Raw genomic sequence first — 18,810 nt, 5'->3', positions numbered from 1 at the left:
TAGTAATATCTCTGACATTGGTCATAAAAACATTTTCCTAGATGTGTATTCTCAGAAAAGGGAAACAAAAGCAAAAATAAACAAATTGAACTACATCAAGAGAAAAAGCTTCTGCACAGGGAAGGAAATAATCACCAAAACAAAAGACAGCCTACTGAACAGGAGACATACCTGTAAGGGATAATATGCAAAATACATGAAGAACGTAGGCAGCTCAACATCAAAATAACCTATAGTCTGCCTAAAATGGGAAGAGGACCTGAACAGACATTTTTCCAAGGAAGACATACAAATGGCCAACAGACACATGAGAAGATGTTCAACATCACTCATTGTTAGGGAAATGCAAATCAAAACCATGATGAGATATCACCTCATACCTGTCAGAACAGCTAGGATCAAAAAGACAAGAAAACAGCAAGTGTTGGCGAGGATGTGGAGAAAATGGAACCCTTGGGCACCATTGGTGCGAACATTGGTAAATTGGTGCAGCTGCTGTGGAAAACACTATGGAGGTTTCTCAAAAGCTTAAAAATAGAACTACCAGATGGCCTAGTAATTCCACCATTGGGTATTTAGCCAAAGAAAATGAAAACACTAATTTGAAAAGGTATACGCACCCCTGTGTTTATAGCAGCGTTATTTAACAATAGCCAAGATAGGGAAGCAATCCAAGTGTCCATCGGTAGATGAATGGATAAAGAAGATTTGGTGTATATATACACAATGGAGTATTAGCCATAAAAAAACACAAAATCTCGCCACTTGCAACAACATGGATGGAGCTAGAGGGTATAACGCTAAGGGAAATAAGTCAGAGAAAGACAAAACCATATGATCTCACTCGCGTATAGAATTTAAGAAACATAAACAAAGGAAAAAAGAGATTAAAAAAACACTCTTAAATACAGAAAACTAACTGATGGTGGCCAGAGGGGAGGTAAGTGAGGGGATGGGTGAAATAGGTGATGAAGATTGAGTACATTTATCTTGATGAGCACTGAATAACGTACAGAACTGTTGAATCACTAGATTGTACACCTGAAACTATTGTAACACTGTGTTAATTATACTTCAATTTAAAAAAATTCTAGAGCTTATTCCTAAAACACACGAAGCTATTGAGAAGTCTTACATGAGAGTGAATGTGATCTTTTCAAATGCTCTTGTATCCGAAATCATTAACCGTAAACCAAAAAACAATGATCAATTGGAACCTCATCAAGATTATTAAAATCTGGTCATCAAGGACACCATTAAGAATACGGATAAGTCATAGACTGGGAAGAAAGATTGGCAGAACGTATGTCTGATGAGGAATTCCTATCTAGAATATGTAAAGAACTCCTACAAGATAATCATGAACCCTCCCATCCCCCAAAAGAGACAATGGGCAAAACACTTGCACAGACAGTTCACAAAAGAAGATATACAGTGGCATGGAAACACAGGGAAATGACAATTAAAACCACTACTGGAAGAGTGAAAACAAAAACACCGACAGTGCCAGATTTTGGCAAGGATGTGAAGCTGCCGAAACTCTTATACATTGGTGGTCAGTACGTAATCTGGTACACCCCCTCTGCAAAACCGTGTTGGTGCTTTCTGATAAAGCTAACCACACACCTACCTTGGACCCAGCAATTCCGCTCGCAGATATTTATGCAAGAAACGTGAAGACACGGTCACAAAAAAATGTGCCCGAGAATGCTCATAGCAGCCTTCCCTTCATAATGACCATCACAAGGAGAATGGATAAACAAAGCATGGTATATTCAGACACTGGAATATTATTTAGCAATAAAAGAGAAGGGACTACTGATATGCACATCAATACGAGTGAATCTCAGAAATGTTATGCTCAGCAAAAGAAGCCAAATGCAAAAGACTGCGTGCATGAAGTCCCAGAACAGGGACACTAGTAGTGAATACTGATGAAGATGAATTAGTAATTGCCTGGTGGGGGAGGGGAGTTGATGAAAATAAATTCAGATTAAAATAATTGATTAAAATAACCTAATTAATCATTAACACTGATTAAATCAAGAGGAAACTTTTTGGGTGATGAAGTGTGTTATGCCTTGTTTTGGATCACAGTTACAAATGTACATACAATTGGGAAAACTCATAAAACAGCACACCTGATTTCTGAGCATTCTATTGTATGTGAATTACACCTCAATGCAAAAAAAAAAAAAACCAAAAAACCCACAAAGACAAAAACCCACGTTTTTAAAGAAATGCACGTGTCCTGCCTTGAAGTGCCAAGGTGTGTTTGTCAAGTATGACATAGTAGAAAGAGTTAGATGTGGGGTCAGACACACGTGGAGGTCCTTCCTTCTGGTTGTTCCTTCTGGAGGAAGGACCTTGTGCAAAGTCACTTGGCTTTTTTCCCCACTTTGGCAAATAAAACCGATCTAATTCACAAGATGGCCACAAGGATAAGTGAAAAATTGATGGCCATGTAGCTAATTCCATACTCGTCACCTGGGAGGTTCTCCATAAACCCAGCTATTTTTAAAAAACTGTTTTGAATAACCGTCATCCTGGAGGCCCAACTAAAAATATGTCCTGTTCTGTTTTGCCAATGATGCCATATGCAACTTAAGACAAAAATTCAAAAATCAGCAGGAAAATCTGGAAAACAATAAGTTACAGAAATCGCTCTGCTCTGTGAGGGAGCCTGTGGACACAGCTGGTAGCCATCAATTACTTGTGATTGTGACGGGAAAATCTGGCACCTTCTGTGGTCGCACACACATCTTTCCTCGTCGTATTGTACCTCATCTTTTTACCGAGTGTCCAAAGGGAAGGGAAAGGCCGTTTGGAACGAGGACTGAAATTAATAAGCCACAATTCCTGGAGGTGGTCAGCCTCAACTTTGCTAAAGGGAACTCCCATTTTTACCTTTCCAGATGGTTTCCGTGACAAATTATTTATGCAGTTCCAGGAGTAAGCTGAGGTTTAGATTAAGAATTAATGGAAAAGTAAGAATGGAACGAAGTGCATTTTTAACCTTACTGCTTAATCCAAGGTCCCGCTAAACGGCCTTTCATTTCTCTGCCTGATCCACTTTTGAGACACAGAACTGGTGAGAGCGACCCCTGGAGACCTCCTCCCTCCTGTCCTCTTGGCTCTGCTTGGAGAATGCCGAAGAGGCAGCCCGCTGCCCAGAACACCTCCTCCCTCTCTCTGGGATGCTTCTGGCAGGTCCAGCTGGTCTCCAATAGCCTCTCTTCCAGCCTGTGGCCCAAGGGGCCCTCGCCGGCCACCGCCCCCACCAGTTATTACAATAAGTCACTGGAGGGAAAATGAAATGCACTGTGTGATGGGTTTACTCTCTCTGTGCTCCTCAAAGAACCAGACCGGCAGCCCCTGGTGGTCTTTGGCCGTGTCCCCTCCAGCCTCATCATCATATCTCATTCGGGGCTGCCGTGACATGTCATTTCCTTTCTGCAGAGCCTTTTTGGGAGCTCGGTAACTGGACGCATTGTTCTGCCAGCTGCGGGCACTTGGGAGCCCGAGTTCGGAGACCCCGGTGTGTGGCGGCCAACGGGCAGGAAGTGAGTGAGGCCCTTTGCCATCACCTCCAGAAGCCGCCGGCTGGGTTTCAGCCCTGTAACATCCGGGACTGCCCCTCGAGGTAGGTGTCATTGCTCTTACCAGTACCAGCTTTTTGCTTGTGTTCGAAGGCTCGCTAATTTGGATTTACCGCCGCGATCGCGGAGATGCGTTTAGCTGGGACTCGGTACCAGGCATTCTGCTAAGGGCTTCATGTGGCTCATTTTGCAGGCACCTCGTTAGTTTCCTGTTTTGTAGGTGGGAAGGTTGCCCCAAGGCCACACAGCTGCAAAGGCCAGAGTTCAAACGGAGAAGGCAATCTGTGTTCAGAGCCTTTGCCCTTGATCGCTGCTCAGGTCTGCTCCCTTGCACTCACAGTGCTACCTCGTCCTTAGTGGAGCTGGTTCTGTGGGTCGAGCCTCGGAGATCGCGTGGAGGTCCTGTTCAGAGTGCCCATCCCTAGATTCCACCCTGGCGGTGAAGACCACTAATGACCTTTCTATGTAACGGATGACAGAAGTCAGTAATTTTTGAACGTCCAAAATCCAGCTCCTGATCTCCACCAAGCCCGTTCCGCCCTAGGCTTCTGGATTCAGTGACTGTGTCCCAGGCCCCCCGCTTTTTCCCACCTGCATCTGTTCTTGTCCATTTCCACGGTTCGTGTGGGAGCTCACGCCATCAATGCCCCTCACGTGGACTGCTCCAGGAGCCTCCTGATTCTTGCCCCCCCCCCCCAGAGGGCTCTTCCCACTGTAAGCAGAATCGTCTTTAAAACACATTCACCATGATGTTTGTTTAAAACCCTTCAAACACTCCTCGTCATTCTTAGGGCAAAAGCCAAATCCCTAGCACTGGGTTATGTATGTCTTACGCATTTTTTCACCTTGTGTCTAAAATAGTGCTTTACGTGGGGCACTTGGGGGCTCAGCCGGTTAAGCCTCTGACTTCAGCTCAGGTCACGATCTTGTGGTTCGTGGGTTTAAGCCCCACGTCGGGCTCTGTGCTGACAGCTGGGAGCCTGGAGCCTGCTTCGGATCCTGTGTCTCCCTCCCTCTCTCTGCCCCGTCCCCGCTCGCGGTCTGTCTGCCTCTGTCTCTGTCTCTCTCTCAAAAGTAAACAGACATTAACAATCTTTTAAAATAGTGTCTAACACACACACTTGCTGCCTGACCGATGGCGTGCGGCCAAGAACAGAAGCCCCTCCGTGCTTGGGTCTCGGGCTGCCACTCTGTGTCACTGCTGGTCTCATCCGGCCTGGTTATCTGACCTCCACTCCACGCCCTTTTCTTGGCTCTCAGATGCGCCATTCTCCTGACTCAGAGTCTTTGCACATGCCGCTCCCGCTACCTAGCACGCTGTTCCCTCTCCTTGCACTTAGACGTTTCCGTTCGTCCATTTTCAGGGAGACCGTCCCTGACCTTCCCCTCCGAGCACAGCCAGGGCCCCGTGCTGCTTGGGTCTCCTGCTTCTTTATCATCTGTCTTTATCGCTCTTCCCACAGTCCGTCTCGTTGTCCTGCTAGACTGTCTGCCCTACAGTAAACCCACAGCTGTTTGCGGGACACTTTATCCCAGCACTTAGCACAACGTCCGCCCCATTATGCACCCTCCACGGGTATGTGTGAAGTGAATGAATGGTTTCATTGAATCACATAGTCCCTAGCAGAGAACTGAGCAAATAGCACCGAAGTCTCCAGGAAAATAAAATAATAATGATAATAATAACAGTAGCATTTATTGAGCACAACTATGCGGCAGATGCTATTACCAACCTCACTTTACTGAGGAGAAAATGGAGGCCGTGCAAACGTTAGAGAGTCTGTTGCCCTTGTGCGAATGCCCACGCCGGATCCGCTGACCTGGGCCTTGGAGGAGGTGGGGGGCAGGTCACACTGGGAGGACGTTCTCAGAGGGCCACGGCTGTTGGAGGCCCCCTGGCCGACGTGTCTCCCGGTGCCCGTCATTGGAAGGTCTCTTGGCTGAGTCATCGCTCCCTCAGGAAACAGCCATCTGATGCCGCAGGAAGCCGCGGGGGCTGGGTTGTGTCACCTCTTGATTCTTACCACGTGAAAAGAAATTTATCAGCAGCCTCATTTACTAAACGTTCTCAAGCTTTTGCGCAGCCCTAGAGTACACAGTCCTACGCTTTCACACCTACAAGAGGCAGACAGAAGTCACCCCACTCTGGGGCCCTTCACGTCGAGAGTCCTTTGTCTTTCTGTGCCGTGGATGCCTCTGGGTTGCCTGGAGAAGCCTGTGGCTCCCTTCTCAGAGCAAGGGGTTTTGTTTGTTTGTTTGTTTGTTTTAAGATTTTTGAACATGTGTTTATTTTTGAGAGACAGAGCATGAGTGGGGGCAGGGTAGAGAGGAAAGAGACACAGAATCCGAAGCGGGTTCCAGGCTCCATGCTGTCAGCACAGAGCCCGATGCAGGGCTTGAACTCACGAACCGTGAGACGGTAACCTGAGTCCAAGTCGGATGTTTAACCGACTGAGCCACCCACGCGCCCCGAGCAAGGGTTTTAAGTCTGTAAAATAGAATACATTGGATCACAAAGGAAACCAATTATGCTGAAATACAGTACTAAAATATTTAAAAATTATGATACAATAATAGATTTGCTTCTCCATTAATACACTAAATGGTAAGCTCTCTGGTACATTAGTTTTGCAGCGGTGGTGAATATACATGGTATTTTGAGATGCCTGCTGCAATTGTAATGTCATGTAAAAATATCTGTGGTTTCCATCGGTAATAAAATCACACAGGTATTGCTAAAACTACCGTATTTTGCAGCTGAAATTCTTATAACTGAAGGAGGACTCAAATTATATCTCAGTGACAGTGAAGATCTAATTCTTTGCCCATCCAGGCCCGTGGTCCCTTGGAGAGCCACAGGGCTCAGGTTAGGAACCCGTGCTCTGCGGTAAACCAGCCAACCTTGAACATATTTAGTGACACAGCACTCCATCTCAGACACGTCCCGTTCCAAGTGTCCTGTGTCATTAAAGTGTGAACTTTAGGGTCAGATAAACCTAGAATCCAATGACCTAGAATCTGTGACCTAGAATCTGTGACCACGACCAAGTTATTTACCCCTTTGGACGTTGGTTTCTTCCCTCCAAGAATAGGGATAACATGTAAATCTCTCAGAGCAAACAGCACATCGGTGCTTTGAAAATATTTTCTTCCCTTTGGTTTCAATGAATTGAAACCCACTTTTTTTTTTTAATTCCCACCTCATTTTGCCCTAGCTCTACTCTCTGGAGCCATGCAAGTGCTCTTATATACTTGGAGACGGCCCTACCCCACCCCTGTGTTCCTCGTTTCCACCTGCTAATTCCAGTTGCTCCCCTGAATAAAAGAAAAGCTGAGAATAGAGCTGGGAGTTCTCTATGGTGCTGTCCATCCCTCTAGAGAAGTGTATGGCCCCCAAACGGTCGCAGTGTTAGCATTGGTTTTTTTTCTTTTCGAGACACTCCCTGTATTGTCTGACATCCCTGTCCTTCCTAAGCTGCCGTAGTTTTTGTTCCCAGGTGGCTCACAGGTGCCTGGTCGGAGTGCTCTGTGTCTTGTGGGGAAGGATTCCGCAGTCGCCAAGTGACGTGCGTGCACACCAGAGCCAATGGAGCCACGCAGGTGACGTCTCCGAGGGCCTGCGCTCCCAAAGACAGGCCTCTGGGAGGAAGGCCATGCTCCAGTCACCCGTGCGGCCAGTGGGTCGTTGGACCGGGGGGCCAGGTAAAGCTGGACGAATCTAGTGTTTTCAGGGTACCGGAATCATCACTTTCCTTCTAATGCATTATTTTCGATTTGGGGGCGGGTGGTCTGATTGATCTCTAAAACGAATGTAGGTGCCTGACCTCCAGGATTAGAGCTGGAGTGTCTCTGTGTCTTCTGATACAAAGGCAAATCACAGTCGGGTTCTTTGAATGCAGCCGTGCAGGAACAAGCTCCCGGGCTAACGAGCAGCCTTCAAGAAAAGGAGGAGAGGGACATTAGTAATAAGGGCACAAAAGTCTCATAACCCTCCCCCAATACCACCTGGAACAACAGTGTAAATAAAAAAATATTCGGGAAAACAATCCTAAAGAAATGTGTAGGAACCTTATTAGCCTGCTAACGGCTGCTGAAACAGGATACCACACGCTGGGTGCCTTCAAGAGCAGAAGTTTATTTTCTCACAATTCTGGACGCTGGAAATCCAAGATCGAGTTCTGTCAGAGTTGGTTTCGGTGAGACCTCTCTTTCCGGCTTAGACAGTCACCTTCTCACTGTGTCCTCATGTGACCTCTTCTCTGGAGAGAGAGAGAGACAGAGAGAGGGAGAGAGAGAGAAAAAGAGATGTCTGGGGCCTCTTCCTCTTCTTATAAAGACAATATTCCCAAGAGATTAAGGCCCCACCTTTACGTCTCCATTAAACCTTTAATACCTCCCTATAGCACCTGTCACATTGGGGGTTAGAGCTTCAACATATACATTTTGAGGGGACGCAGTTTGGTCCGTAACATTCCGCCTTCTGGTCCCCGCCCCCAAGTCCATGTCCTTGTCGTGCATAAAGTACACCCATCCCATCCCAATATCCCTAGAAGTCTTAACCCATTCTGTCCTCAGTTCAAGTCCAGAGTCTCACTAAATGCCACATACGCCAGGCATGGGTGAGAAGTGAGTCGTCCTGACAGAGAATCCCTCTCCTGCTATGAAGCTGTAAAAGCAGACAAGTTATGGCCTCTGAACTACGGGGGTGGGACAAGTGAAGAAAGAAAGAAAGAAAGAAAGAAAGAAAGAAAGAAAGAAAGAAAGAAAGGAAGGAAGGAAGGAAGGAAGGAAGGAAGGAAGGAAGGAAGGAAGGAAGAAAGAAAGAAAGAAAGAGAAAGAAAGAAGGAAGGAAAGAAAAGAAAGGGAAAGAAAGAGAAAGAAAAGAAAGAGAGAAAGAAAGAAAGGAAAGAAAGAAAGAGAAAAAGAAAAGAAATTTTGGGGAAAATCGACTCACTAGAGGTGCGGAGAGACCTTCTGACTGTGGTGTTTCAGCTGCCGCGAAGCAGCTTTAAGTGAGAGAGTACAGCGTCAGTGCGGGACAGTAGCCCCGAGTCGCGCAGTGTAATGAGTACGACACACACAGACCCATGTTAAGCGGGCTCAATGTTCAAAGGTAATTAATCACAGGGGAAGAATTGCTTTAAAAAGCTAGTGTTAAACTACCAAAGGTTTTTTTTTTTTAAAGAAAATTAAAGAAGATCTAAATAAATGGAAAGGCATCCCATATTTATGGATCAGAATACTTAACATGAAGCTGAGAACACTTTCCACATTGATCGACGGATTCAACACAATCCCCGTAAAATCTCCCAGCTGGCTTCTCTGCAGATACTGACGAGCTGATCCCTAAAATTCATGTGGAAATAGAAAGGACCCGGAATAGCCAAAACCATCTTGAGAAAAGAACAAGGTTGGAGGGCTCAGACTTCTTGCTTTCAAAACTTAGCACAGAGCTGTAGTCATCCAGGCAGTGTGGGTAGACAGGGGCTGGACCTAGAGATTGCTAGAATAGACTTTAGCTTAAGGTGGAGAGATAAATTTCTGTATCAGTGTCGGTTGGCTTCCTACAAGGGGGACAAGACCAGTGGAGAAAGAATAACCTCTCTGGCAAATGGTTCCAGACAACTGGATATCCGCACGCACAGAAGAATGAAGCTGGACCCCTCGCTTATACCGTGTGCAAGAGATTAACTCCAAGTGTATCAGAGACCTAAATTCAAGAGCTGAAACTACAGAGCTCTTGGAAGAAACGTAAACGTGAACCTTCATGCTTTGGGTTAGCAAGTGGATTTTTAGGTACGATACCGAAAACGATGACAATGTAGTTGGGCTACATGAAAATTAAACACCTTTGTGCTACCAAGGGCATGACTGAGAAGGTGAACAGGAATAGAATCGGCGTGAGGGCAGGGCCTTTTCAAGGATAAAACAAAGTATAAGGAAAAAGTAATATGCATTATGACATGAAAATTTAAGAATTGCACGTCAAAAAACTTTTTTTTTTTTTTTTTGTAACTGAACTCACCTTAACACAGAAGCCTCCGCTTTTGCACAGGGCAGGAAAACCCAAACTTGACAGTTGCCTATGCTTTTAAGCACAGTCCTATCAGGACCTAAGCCCTGTCGATTACAGATTGGCCCTGTTCTTTTCCCTTCTCCCCAGAGATGGTCTAAGTTTCCGGGCGGGGGAGGGGGAAAGTGGAGGTGGAAGGTCCTCGGGTGTCTTCTTGGCCCTGAAGGAGGGCTGCCTGGTCCTCAGAGCTGCACCCCCACCCTCCCTGACCTCCCCTGGGGACAGCTGGTTCCCTGTAGCCGACCTTCCCCCGGCAGTGCCCCTCCGTACATGACCTTGGTACCACAGCATGCCTGAGCTCACAAGGTCGTCCGTGCTGCACTCTGCTTTCGTTACAGTGCCCTGCGCGTTGCCTGGGTCGCACAGCGAGGATGCCACAGCATCGCGCAGCTTGTCAAGGCCACAACAGCTCTGACTCGGGCTGTGACGACAGAAGCAGGTACTGGCCCTGCCCTCGGGCGACGCGAAACCTCTCCCGCCCCGGTCAGTGGCTGTGGCCGCCTGGGAATGGAATGGTGTCTCCTGTCTACTCCCTTCTCATACTTGATTCCTATACCGCCATCCTGGGCAGTACGCATTATACTGAAATATCAGTTATCACGTACTGTTACAGTTACAAGGCATTTGAACGTTAAACAGGTAGAGAGATACCCCAAAGAGGGGAACAGAATAGAGTAGCAGTGAGAATACTTTTCCTTCCGTACACAAAGTTGGTAAAGCCTAATAACACTGAAGTTCACAGATGAAATCTTCCTCGTGTTTTCAGTGAACTACTTACTGTATTCCTCCGCTTAGAAACTATTTTGATAGTTTTGTTTTGTTGAACTATTTTGGCACAGTGGTTTAGCAGAGAATGACAAAGGCGTTTGCCTTGTTAGGGGCTTAAACCAGAAAGGACTCTGCTTTCCTCTTAGTAGAAGTCTAAGCTGGTGGTTGGCTTGGGGTAGAAGGTTCCATGAGGTCACGCAGAGACCCAGACTCCTTCCCCCCCCCCCCCCCGCCCCACCGTCCCAGAGAGGCGAGCCCCAGCCAGCCCAGAGTGGGGGAGAGAGCCGAAAGCACGTGAATGAGAGACTTTGCACTTCTCCCACTCTCGCGTTGTGTGCTCGGGGTTACCTGGCCTCCGCGTGTGCGGGAGGGAGCGTTACCGTCCGTGTACAATTACAGTCGGGAGGTTTTGAGTAGCTGCTCTAATGTAAAGTACCTAAGAAGCCTGGCTCGTCGGAGATGCTCCATATATGGCTCCTTTTCCCTCCTTCCGCCCTGAGTGTTGCCGGAAAAAATGAGATGACCTTGAAAGCTGGCTCACTTTCCATCTTGAGCCTTCAGTAAGGCTTGGCGACACAGCATCAGCTGTGGTTCCTATTCCCCACAACACAGCTCAGGCCAGAACTATTTTCCTCAAATGGAAAATGTTTGGAACAGCTGCCCTCCTTCTCAACAGGCAACCTAGTTCTGTCTTTTGCTGAGAAGACAGAGACCACACACAGATTGATATCAATTATCCCAGATGTTTTACTTTGCATTCTCAAAGGAACACTTACAACACAGACACTTACCTGCGTGGATTGAGCTTTCTGGATGTATTTTCCTGACACTTGTTTTTTTCTCCTTATCGATACTTCTTCCCCATCTTAGTACATAAGATTCACTTTGTTCTTTCTCGTTGTTGTATTTCACATTACCTCATTCCATTGCTGACGGACATTTGATTGTTTGGGTTTTTTTTTTTTGTTTGTTTGCGTGTGTGTTTGTTTTTGCTATTACAAATACTGCCGTAGGCATTTTAGAACTGCAGTAGGCATATATCTTTCTGCACGAAGGGTTGTATTCTTAGAGGATAGTTTTTGGTATGGAATGGGATTGACAGGGCTGTTCATTCTGATACTAAGTTACCATCAAAATTGCCTATTCCGGGAGTATATGAGAGTTCCCCCCTTTTCATGAACATTATAATAGGTTTTCAGTCTTTGTGAAAATTTTTGTCAATCTGATGGGTGAAAAATCACATCTTACTGTAATTCGTACTTTTCTGATTACTTTTTATATGCCTTTTGGCTCTTTGTATTTTTTTCACGAACCCATCCACTTTTTTCCGTCCCTCCCACGATTACCGGCAGCCAGGCCGTCCAACTGGTCACCCTCCACCTGCTGCTCCTTTCCAGCCCAGCCCCCACACCGCAGCCTGAGCAATCCTTTCCAGAACCACGTCTGATCGCACCTCCACAACACCCCACCGCCCTGTGGGATTAAAGTCCCGCTAGAGGCTTCCCTGGCTCTGAGTAGGAAGGGTGGCCAAAGTATGCAACGTGGCCTAGAGAACACTGCACAGTCAACTCTTCCCTGCCCTCACCGCCTCATCCCAGACCTCACACACCCCCACTGTTGGTGCTGCAGCCACGTTGTCTTTCCTCCAGGACACGTGCTAGATTCGTCACACCCTCTCCAACCAATGGCAGCGAAAATAAGATGCCAAGACATACTAGAGAGGATCAAAGGCATGGAGGGGTCTATCAGGAGGCTCAGTTGTGTGACAAAGTGGGGTTTTAGGAAAAGAGTTGTGGAGATGAACCGAAACGGTGGAAGCATTTAGAAGAAAGAATAGAAGAAAAATTCCTGGAGCTGGGGGGAGGCGAGGAGGGGTCAGGTTGCCCTTCATTTTCTCCGTCATCTCTGCTTCCTCCAGGCTTGGCTGCCCTGCTGTTACATCCCGGTGCTTTTCTCTCGCGCTGTTAGCTTTCCAAAATTGAGACGTTGAGGACGACTCGTAGAAACAGGGTTGCTTTGCGATTTTTAGCACCATTTCTACTCTCCTGTTTTCTACTGGGAAGCACAGGTGTGTGTAGCACCCATGCCCAGACTGTGTCCCCCTCGCTCAGATGTCCCCACGTCCCCATCCCCAGTCCTGTCCCCGGCTGGGAGGAGGTGGGATCTCTGTGCTGGACCAACCTTAGGTTCTTTCTCTGGGTCCTCAATCAATGCCCAGCCTCCGGAACTTCTGCTTCCGTGTTGGTCCCTAGCTCCCCGTGTCCTCCTATCTGTCATGGGCTCTGTGGCTCCTCCTGCCCGCCCCTTCCGCTCCCCACCCCGGGACCTGCCTTCCATCAGAGCAGAGATTGGCCCCATCGGTTTGGGTCCTTCGGGCCCCTGAAACAACAAAAGTCAGCTCGGAGTGATTTATGCAGAAAAGGTGGGAGATTTCTCATTAAGACAGGACCGCCCAGCACTTGGGCACAACAGTTTGGTCTCCTTTTAAAACACATGTTTTTGTGCCTATTCGGTGAGTATTTGTTCCACCTTTTTTCAGTAGTAAAAGCTCATCTCTGCGTGGTATGGCTGAGCAGTGCTGGGTCTATGCCCAGTTGTCTGAAACAACTACGATTCATAACTACTGGGGAAAATAAAAGCCCTGTGATTAATAGGATAGCCTCCTCCTCTTCCCATGTAAAACCTTAAGACTTTGAGGGGATGGTGTTGTTTAAGTCAAAACATTTTGATGGAGTCTCCCCCTCCTGGCTAATCAAAGTACTGCTTCCAACTAAATGTAACATTCTCTCCCCTGGAGACGGTCAGGTTATCACAATTTTCTCCATCTTCCTCCATGTCCAGTGGTGTTTCTACTCTCCTTATGGATCATGTGCCCTGGTAAGGAGCCTTTTTAAAACCTTTTTTTAAATGCTTATTTACTTTTGAGAGAGATAGAGCACGAGCAGGGGAGGGGCAGAGAGAGACACAGAATCCGAAGCAGGCTCCAGGCTCCGAGCTGTCAGCACAGAGCCCGACGCGGGGCTCGAACTCCCAAACTGTGAGACCATGAGCTGAGCTGAAATTGGGTGCTTAACAGACTGAGCCACCCAGGCGCCCCTGGTAAGGAGCCTTTTTTTTTTATTTTTTTTTTTAATGTTTATTTATTTTTGAGACAGAGAGAGAGCATGAATGGGGGAGGGGCAGAGAGAGAGGGAGACACAGAATCGGAAGCAGGCTCCAGGCTCTGAGCCATCAGCCCAGAGCCTGACGCGGGGCTCGAACTCACAGACCACGAGATCGTGACCTGAGCTGAAGTCGGACGCTTAACCGACTGAGCCACCCAGGCGCCCCAGGAGCCTTTTATGGGAATATACAGACGTGTCTCAAGAATTCAAAGGGAGAGAACGCCGTCAGACCACAGGAAGGACCGTGACCAAGAAATGAGAAGTTCCTGGGGGTTTTCCCCCTTTGTCTCTGCCGCTTTCTGTGTTTCTGCTTCATTCTTTGTCTCTTCTGAATATTTTTTTTTTCCTATTTCTCTGGCCTGTGTGGCACAACATGGCCACCATTGCTCCAGCCTTCAGGTTTATAGGTCTTATTCCAGAAACCTCCAGGCTCACGGAGGAAAGACAGTTTTTGAACCGGCTCAGCCAAGCTAGGGCTGTCTTCCAGTCACCTGTGGGGTGGGAGACATTCCCGTGTAGCGCAAAGATACCTCCCAGGAGCCCTGGCTCGGGGAGCAAGCGCGGGCCCTCTAAGGTGGCTCTGCCCTCTGGGTAAACGTCCTCAAAAACCAGAGGGTACCAACCTTCTGTTCTGTCCTAAAGGGTAAGGAGCCACAGACGGATCCCTCTCCCCAGATGGTCTTTGCTAACTCTGAGCACGAGGCCTGGTGTGGCCATATTGTAAACAGAAGAGTGAGCGCCGTCTCGTAGCAGACAAGGTTGCTCGCACAGATTCGCACTCGTGCCCGGACATACCTCCAGGGCTCAGATAAGCAAAACTCAGCTTGCCAGCAAAGTGGAGGAAGCATACAGACCGTGAGCCGTGCCCACTTCCTTGCCTAGACTGACCCGCTCTGGCTTTCTCAGGACAGTGTGTCTTTTGGGGATGGGGGGGGGGGGGGATGTCTTGACTTGGTGTTAGAAGTGAGCGGAAACACGTGTGTGCTCACCTCTCGCTGTCACGACGGTGCCACCGCCTTGCTCATCAGCCAGCCGTGCCCAACACAAGTCGGCTTCCTGGCCAGCAGGGTCCGGATCAGCGAAACTTGAGGACACGGAAAATAACGGCACGGGAAAAGGCTTGTTCTCAGCATGAAGTGACACCCTGCTTCTCCCATTTTCCATTTTTTGTTTTTTTTCCTTTTTCTTTTCTTTTTTCCCCCTCTTTCAGACCCACCTTAAAGGGGAACTGCTCGTCCGGGGCTTGTGACGCGTGCTGGCGCCCCGGCCCCTGGAGGCCCTGCACGGCGGCCTGCGGCAGGGGCTTCCAGTCCCGGAGGGTCGACTGCGTCCACACCAGGAGCTGCTGGCCCGTGGCTGAGAGACACTGCGTGCAGAAAAAGAAACCGGCTTCCTGGCGGCACTGTGTGGGGCCTTCCTGCCATAGTACGTACCCCTGTCGGGCCCACCAGCGCCCGCAGCCTTGTCCCGGCCAGACCCCGGGGGGCACCTCCCTCGCCAGTGGCTGGTGGCACGGCCCACGGGCCATCCGGGGTGCAGGTGGCATCTTGGGGCACTGGGAGATTAGCCCCTTGGATGCGGGTACAGCTCGGTGTCCTTTCGGGAAGAGCCGTCGAACCAGCTGGATGTCCGCGGCCTTGGCTCCCACTGCCTCCTCCCGCCTCTGTCAGCCTCACCGCACCCCCTCCTGCCTGCGGCTCTCATCTGCTGGGACAGCGATTCTTAAAGATTTGACCTGTTTGTATGATTATATGTTCACGTAGGCATATATTTTTATGTTATTCATATATTATAGTTGTTATTATTTTTGCAAAATGTAATCATAAATATACGTAGCCAGGGAGCAGGCTCCTAGCTTGTATCGGTTTGCCAAGGGGTCCACACCCCTGCCGTTCCAAGCACTGAGAGGAAAGACGGAGGCCAGGAGGGTGGCGAGGCCCCGGAGAGCGGCGTGAGGCCGCGCGGCCGGCTAAGCGGGGAGCCCAGTGTGCTTCTGAGCCTAGTGCAGAGTCGTGGCTCTAACCCCAGCCTCTTGGGGGCTTTCTCCGCTTTTTAAAATTTGGGTCCAGCTGACACACAGCCCTGCATTAGTTTCTGGCGCAAGACGTCACAATGGGACATTTTTTTTTTTTTAATTTATTCTCAAGTTAGTTAACATAGAGTGTCGTCTCGGCTCCAGGAGTAGAACAGAGCGATTCATCTCTTACGTGTAACACCCAGTGCTCGTCCCAACAGGTGCCCTCCTCAACACCCATCCCCCGTTTAGCCCCTCCCCCCTCCCCCCTCCCCTCCAGCGGCCCCCACTTTGTTCTCTGTCTTTAAGAGTCTCTTATGGTTTGCCTCCCTCTCTGTCTTTATTTTTCTCAAAAGATTTTTTTAATGTGTATTTATTTTTGAGAGAGAGAGCTAGAGAGTGTAAGCGGGACAGGTGTGGAGAGAGAGGGGGAGAGAGAGAATCCCGGGCAGACTCCATGCTGTCAGCACAGAACCCTATGCGGGGCTCGCACTCACAAACCGCGAGACCGTGACCTGAGCTGAAGTCGGATGCCCAACCGACTGAGCCACCCAGGCGCCCCTCAGAGGATTTTTTTTTTAAACTACATCTCAGGGCTCCTGGGTGACTCAGTTGGTTAAGCATCCGACTTCAGCTCAGGTCATGATCTCCTATGGGTTCGAACCCTGTGTCGGGCTCTGTGCTGACAGCTCGGAGCCTGGACCCTGCTTCGGATTCTGTGCGTGCGTGTCTCCCTCTCTCTGTGCCCCTCCCCTGCTCGTGCTCTGTCTCTCTCTGTCTCTCAAAAATGAATAAACGCTACAAAACCATTAAGGGGTGCCTGGGTGGCTCAGTCCCTCTCTCTCTGCCCCTCCCCTGCTCGTGCTGTCTGTCTCTCTCTCTCAAAAATAAAATAAAAACATAAAAAGAAACCACAGCATTTAAACTGTGTCGCCCACGAGCTCTGCGTTCCACGGATATCTGGTTTTTTCTTCCCTGCAGGAGCCTGCACGGACACCACACACTACTGTATGTTTGTAAAGCATCTCAAGTTGTGTTCGCTCGATGTCTACAAACAAAGGTGCTGCTCGACGTGTCTGGAAGGGTAAACCTGTGGAAGGGTCGTAGCGCTGCTGTGAAGAAGAGCCCAGAAGTGTAGAAGCTCTTTCCCCCACGTAGCTGGTTCAAAAACATGTTATTTCTTTAAAAAAAACACAAAAAACACTCTAGATTCTGCATGCAAACAGGTCGATGCAAACTCACCGCTGGCCGCGTTTTGTGCTGTCGTTTTCCCCACGGCCGGTCTTTAATTCCAGCTCTTTGAAGCGATGCATCCGTGGCAGGCGTGCCATGGCGCGTGGGACCTCCCCGTGTCCTCCTCATCAGGAAATCGCCCACGTCCCCAGGGCGCGGCCGCATGCTTCCTCCCATGACGTGTAGGCTAATAGCATACGGCGTCCCGAAGTCTTGAGGGACACACGGCAACCGATGACTTCCTCTTCTCCCAAGCTTTAGGGTTTCAACAGGTTTCTAAAGCATTTACACTCTGGAAGCCCTGGCCAGTCGCCATTAAGATGGCGTTATTGGTGCTAGTGGCGTTTTGATGGGTCCCGAAGCCCAGGCTGTGAACGAGAGGCAGTCGCACCGACTGACCCGAGGATCCTGGGGGCGGGGAGCTGCGTCTTGCCCTTACGCTTAGGGAACCGGTGGAAGAAACCACAGAGGAAACCTTGCTGCCAGCTTGCCGACCATGGAGCTCTATCTGTGACCACATGAGGCATCTCGGAAATCAAAGGAGAGGGGGAATTCACCTTTTCTACTGATTTTGAAGTGCAGTCAAAGCTTTCTTTTAAGAGCTGTGAATGAGACGTCTTCTGAGCACTATTCTCTTGCACACAAGCAGAAAATCAAAGCCTTATCAGACCTAATTTATGCATACGATAGTATTCCTGAGGGTTCTTATTTCGGGAAGATTATAAGAAAGTAATCTAGATATGAAACACGGTGGTTGGAAAGACTTGTTTATAGTAAAGCATCGTTTTCCTTCAGACTGATTTGTCGGTAAATCCAAAGTGAATTTGGGTGAGGCCAGAAGTTACAGTTGGGGCTAGAGGTCAGAGTTAGGATTTGGTGAGTAAGTGTAGGGTTTGTGTTAGTTTTAGGATTGGGTTAGCTGGGAATGGAAATTACCGTAGGGTGAAGGCTGGAGTTGGCTTTGGGGGTTGAGGTTAGGGTCGGGACCAGGACGGGTTGTGTTGGGTTGCGTTCGAACGGGGGCCAGTGCTGGTGTTGGTGACAGTGTCAGGCTGGAGGGTAAACGTGGAGTAAGTGTTTCTGGGGAAGTAGTCTGGGGCTAGCATGAAAGTTCGAAAGCCGATTTGGTTATGGCGCCCCTCCCCTTATATCCTGCCGATTACTGCTTTAGATGGCACACAAGCCCAAGTCAGTGGCCGTCCGTGCTTATGTGGCGACCCAGCCACCCGCACCCGTGTGCCGCCCCCAGCGCGCCGGCCACGACATCCCCCGAAGCAGGTGGCTCTGGACCTGATCACAAAGACGTGAGCAGCGCGTTTGGTCTTTGGACGTGTCTGTGGACGAGCTCGCTGAGTCTCTCGACCACATTCCGAGCACCAGCCCTCGTGTTCTGACTTTAGCCTCACGGACACTGGTGATAAACACTACTGTACGTGGAGGGTTTGGTGGCCGGGATGGATGGGGATGGGGAAGGGCACACACACCAGCCCGTGGGTTGTTAGTCATCAATCACCCTTGATTGTTGAAGGATTTTAAATTAAAAGAAAGATCATTTGTAAAATACTCTTTGTATATATTTATTATATGACTTAAAGGTGCAATATTTTATTTTGTACAGTATGTAATAAAGACATGGGACATATATTTTTCTTATTAACAAAATTTCTTATTAAATTGCTTCACCTTTGTATTTAAAGCCGCTAATTTTCTTGTACTTTTGTTACCATTCAAACGATGTTCCTGTGTACTGTATTTTACTACTGTTTCTATAACATAAGAGTTAATGTTTCTTTCATGACCCTTAAGTGATTCAGAAATAAATTTGATTATTCAGTGGCATCCTGAGACCTGTGAGTGGCTTGTTTGTATTGTTTTTTGATTTTGTCGCCTGGGTCAGCCTTCTTGTGGGTCTGGGAGCGAACCTGATGGGTTCACAGTCCTGGATCGTCTTGTGAAATG

At 48.4% G+C, this 18,810-nt stretch overlaps 1 protein-coding gene across 1 annotated transcript in view; it reads left to right on the top strand.

Annotated features, from left to right (window-relative positions):
- Positions 1–18,678, top strand: part of ADAMTSL3 (ADAMTS like 3) — a 347,575-nt gene extending 328,897 nt beyond the window's left edge. The window contains exons 26-30 of the mRNA XM_042940846.1: positions 3,460–3,643; positions 7,097–7,301; positions 10,011–10,111; positions 14,815–15,029; positions 16,600–18,678. Of these exons, the coding sequence (XP_042796780.1) occupies positions 3,460–3,643; positions 7,097–7,301; positions 10,011–10,111; positions 14,815–15,029; positions 16,600–16,706 (812 nt within the window). The 3' untranslated portion in view covers positions 16,707–18,678. The remainder of the gene's footprint in view (positions 1–3,459; positions 3,644–7,096; positions 7,302–10,010; positions 10,112–14,814; positions 15,030–16,599) is intronic.
- Positions 18,679–18,810: the final 132 nt, after the last annotated feature.

This window comes from Panthera leo, chromosome B3 (assembly GCF_018350215.1).
Source record: "Panthera leo isolate Ple1 chromosome B3, P.leo_Ple1_pat1.1, whole genome shotgun sequence".
Classification (NCBI taxonomy): Eukaryota; Metazoa; Chordata; class Mammalia; order Carnivora; family Felidae; genus Panthera; species Panthera leo.
The sequence above is the reverse complement of the archived record's forward strand: the minus strand, read 5'-3'. Positions and strand labels throughout refer to the sequence as shown.